Genomic DNA, 4,361 nt, shown 5'->3' with positions numbered 1-4,361 from the left:
TCGCTAACTTTGTCTTTGGCGTCCTTTGCAGCTCCCGTAACTTTGTCCTTAGAATCTTTCACGCCAGATACTACTTTGTCCTTCGCTGCTTCCATGTCTCTCATGGTTTCCGCTGCGGCTTCGCGTGAACGAGCCTCTTCCTCTGCAGCTTCTCTCTTTGTTTTATCGAGAAACTCTTTTACGTCGTCTGTTACCTCATCGGCCGAATGTTTGGCACCCTTGAATAGACCAGACAGGAAGCCACTTCCTTTTTCTTTAGCCTTTTTGGCTTCCTTAGCTGCTTTATCTTTCGCAGCATGCGCACTGTCAGCAGCTGCATCAATTCCTGACGAAACCTTTGCTTTTACTGCTTCGGTATCTTCCTTAATTTCCTTGGAGACTTTATCCTTTGCGTCCTTAGCTCCTGCAGCTATACCATCAGCAGCATCTTGCACTTTTTCTCCTGCCTTCTTTGCACTTTCAGACACGGAATCCGTGACAGCTTTGCCAGCATCAGTCGCCTTTTGAACTCCATCTTTTACTGCCTCGCTGACTTTTTCCTTGCCATCTTTGACAGAGGATACTACTTTGTCTTTGACATCCTTCGCAGCTGAAGCAACTTTATCTTTAGAATCTTTCGCACCAGATACTACTTTATCCTTTGCTGCGTCTAGTTCCTTTTCGGCTTCTGCTGCTGCCGCACGAGCACGAGCTTCTTCATCAGCCGCTTCCTTCTTTGTTTCGTCAAGGAACTCTGTGACATCTTCGGAAACTTCATCGACAGCGTGCTTTACACCCTTGAACAGCCCAGATAGAAAACCACTGCCCTTCTCTTTAGCTTTCTTAGCTTCTTTAGCTGCTTTATCCTTTGCTGCATGCGCACTGTCTGCAGCAGAATCAATTCCAGACGAAACCTTGTGCTTTATTGCGTCAGTATCTTCCTTAATCTCTTTCGACACCTTATCCTTGGCATCTTTTACTCCGTCTGCTACACCACGAGTAGTTTCTTGCACTTTTGACTCAGCTTTGTTTACACCATCTGAGACTGCACCTGTTATAGCTTTGCCAGAATCTGCAACCTTTTCCACTCCATGAGCTACCGTCTCGCTGACTTTTTCTTTGGTGTCTTTTACTGAAGATTCAATTTTGTCCTTAGCGTCTTTCAAACCTGTAACAGCTTTATCCTTCGTTTTTTCAGCTCCATCAGCTACATCGTGGGCAGCTGCTTGAGCCTTCAATTCCACTGCCTTTGCACCCTCTGCTATCTTTTCACCTGTAACTTTTCCAGCGTCGGAAACCTTCTGTACTCCTTCCGATACTTTGTCGCTAACTTTATCCTTGGCGTCCTTTGCCACGGCTGCAACTTTGTCCTTGGAATCCTTCACACCAGATATTACTTTCTCCTTTGCAGTTTTCATTTCTTTCATTGTATCCCCTGCTGCTTCACGGACACGAGCCTCTTCCTCTGCGGCCTCCTTCTTCGTTTCATCGAGGAACTCTTTCATATCCTCGGAAACGTCATCAGCTGCGTGCTTTACACCTTTGAATAATCCAGACAAAAAGCCACTGCCTTTCTCTTTAGCTTTCTTAGCCTCTTTGGCAGCTTTCTCCTTAGCTGCATGCGCACTGCCAGCAGCAGTATCGATACCAGATGAAACCTTGTGCTTGACTGTCTCCGCATCCTCTTTAATTTCTTGAGACACCTTATCCTTCGCGTCTTTTGCTCCTGTTGCCACATCGTGAGCAACTTCCTCAACTTTTGAACCTGCTTTCGTAACACTGTTTGACATTGCATCACTGACAGCCCTTCCAGTGTCACTCACCTTTTCAACACCATGAGATGCTGTCTCGCTGATTTTATCTTTGGTGTCTTTTACCGATGTTTCCAATTTGTTCTTAGCATCTTTTAAACCTGCTACTGCTTTGTCTTTTGCCTTGACGGCTCCATCAGTCACATCTTCCACACCCGCTTGAACTTTGGATTCCACTGCCTTCGCACCATCAACCAATTTCTCGCCTGTAACTTTTCCGGCATCGGATATCTTTTGCACACCTTCGGATACTTTTTCGCTTACTTTTTCTTTGGCATCCTTGGCAGCAGTTACAACCTTATCCTTAGACTCTTTTACACCAGAGACTGCTTTGTCCTTCGCTGCCTCTACATCCTTAGCGGTATCAGCTGCTGCTTCAAGGGCACGAGCCTTTTCCTCTGACGCTTCCCTTTTCGTTTCATCGAGGAAATCCTTTACATCCCCGGTCACTTCTTCGGCAGTATGTTTTGCACCTTTGAATAAACCAGAAAGAAAACCGCTACCCTTTTCTTTAACCTTCTTGGCTTCCTTCGCAGCTTTATCTTTAGTTGCATGAGCAGTGTCTGCAGCAGCATCAATACCAGATGAAACCTTGTGTTTCACTGCGTCAGCATCTTCTTTGATTTCTTTAGCCACTTTATCCTTTGCATCCTTTGCTCCCACTGCTACACCATGAGCTGCTTCCTGTACTTTCGAACCAACTTTCTTTGCCCCATCCGTTACTGTTTCTGTGACTGCCTTCCCAGTGTCAGTTACTTTTTCGACCCCATCAGATACTGTCTCGCTGATTTTGTCTTTAGTGTCTTTTGCAGAAGTTTCCAATTTGTCTTTAGCATCCTTTAATCCTGTTACAGCTTTGTCCTTCGCTTTTTCAGCTCCATCAGCGATACCTTGAACAGCTGCTTCAGTCTTGGACTCAACAGCCTTTGCACCATCAGCTAATTTTTCTCCTGCTGTTTTACCTGCATCGGAAACCATTTGCACACCGTCTGATATTTTCTCGCTCACTTTGCCCTTGACATCCTTCGCAGCTGCTGCAACTTTATCTTTAGAATCTTTCACGCCAGACACTACTTTGTCTTTTGCTGTCTCTAATTCTTTTTCGGCATCTGCTGCTGCTTTGTTTGCTCTGGCTTCTTCCTCTGCGGCCTCTTTCTTCGTCTCATCGAGGAACTCTTTCATGTCATCTGTCACTTCATCAGCTGCATGCTTAGCACCCTTGAATAATCCAGACAGGAATCCACCGGTCTTTTCTTTAGCTTTTTTAGCTTCCTTGGCTGCTTTATCCTTCGCTGCGATTGCAGTCTCGGCAGTAGCATCAATTCCTGATGAAACCTTGTGTTTAATTGCTTCACCGTCTTCTTTGAGTTCTTTGGACACTTTATCCTTTGCATCCCTTGCCCCTACAGCAACTCCTTGGGCAGCATCTTGTACTTTTTCACCTGTTTTCTTCGCTCCATCCGACACTGCGTCTCTGACAGCTTTTCCGGTGTCAGTTACCTTCTCTACTCCACGAGATATTGTTTCGCCGACTTTGTCTTTGGCGTCCTTCAGACCTGAAACAGTTTTGTCTTTCGTCCTTTTAGCTCCGTCAACTACCTCTTGAGTAGTTGCATGAGCCTTGGCTTCGAGCGTCATTGCACCTTCTGCTATTTTTTCACCAGTAGCTATTCCTGCGTCTGTGACCTTCTGTACTCCATCCGATACTTTCTCGCTTACTTTATCCTTAGCATCCTTGGTAGCGGCTGCAACCTTATCCTTAGAATCTTTCACACCAGATATTAGTTTGTCTTTAGTTGTCTCTATGTCTTTTACGGTTTCTGCTGCGCCCTCGCGCGCACGTGCCTCTTCTTCTGCCGCCTCTTTCTTCGTTTCATCAAGGAACTCCTTTACGTCACCAGTCACGTCGCCAGCAGCGTGCTTTGCTCCCTTAAATAGACCGGATAGGAAGCCACTTCCTTTCTCCTTGGCCTTTTTAGCTTCCTTGGCAGCCTTATCTTTCGCAGCATGTGCAGTATCGGCAGCAGTATCAATTCCTGATGAAACCTTGTGTTTCACTGCATCAGCATCTTCTTTGATTTCTTTGGTCACTTTATCCTTTGCATCCTTCGCTCCTACAGCCGCGCTGTGAGCTACTTCTTGCACTTTAGAACCAGCTTCCTTTGCACCATCCGTTACTGTTTCTGTGACAGCCTTCCCAGTGTCAGTTAGTTTCTCCACACCATGAGAAAGTGTCTCGCTGACCTTCTCTGTGCCATCTTTAACGGAGGACGCTACCTTATCTTTTGCTGCCTGTATTTCTTTCCCGGCTTCTGCTGCTGCCTTCTTTGCTCTGGCTTCTTCGTCAGCTGCCTCTTTCTTCGTCTCATCAAGGAACTCATTGACATCCTCGGAAACTTCGTCAGCTGCATGTTTTACTCCCTTGAACAAACCAGACAGGAAACCACTGCCCTTCTCCTTAGCTTTTTTAGCTTCTTTGGCTGCTTTCTCTTTAGCTGCATGAGCAGTGTCTGCAGCAGCATCAATCCCTGATGAAACCTTTGCTTTTACTGCTTCGGTATCTTCCTTAAT

At 46.0% G+C, this 4,361-nt stretch overlaps 1 protein-coding gene across 1 annotated transcript; it reads right to left on the bottom strand.

The window, feature by feature from the left end:
• Positions 1 to 8: 8 nt before the first annotated feature.
• On the bottom strand, positions 9 to 4,300 carry LOC128882098 (myosin-11-like; the record flags this gene model as incomplete). Its single annotated transcript, XM_054133665.1, has 1 exon — positions 9 to 4,300. A coding segment is annotated over one exon (4,292 nt), but the record flags the coding sequence as incomplete, so codon positions are not given.
• Positions 4,301 to 4,361: the final 61 nt, after the last annotated feature.

The sequence above is a fragment of the Hylaeus volcanicus genome, unplaced genomic scaffold (assembly GCF_026283585.1).
Source record: "Hylaeus volcanicus isolate JK05 unplaced genomic scaffold, UHH_iyHylVolc1.0_haploid 13069, whole genome shotgun sequence".
NCBI lineage: Eukaryota > Metazoa > Arthropoda > Insecta > Hymenoptera > Colletidae > Hylaeus > Hylaeus volcanicus.
Note: the sequence above shows the minus strand (reverse complement) of the source record. Positions and strands in the feature narration are given on the sequence as shown.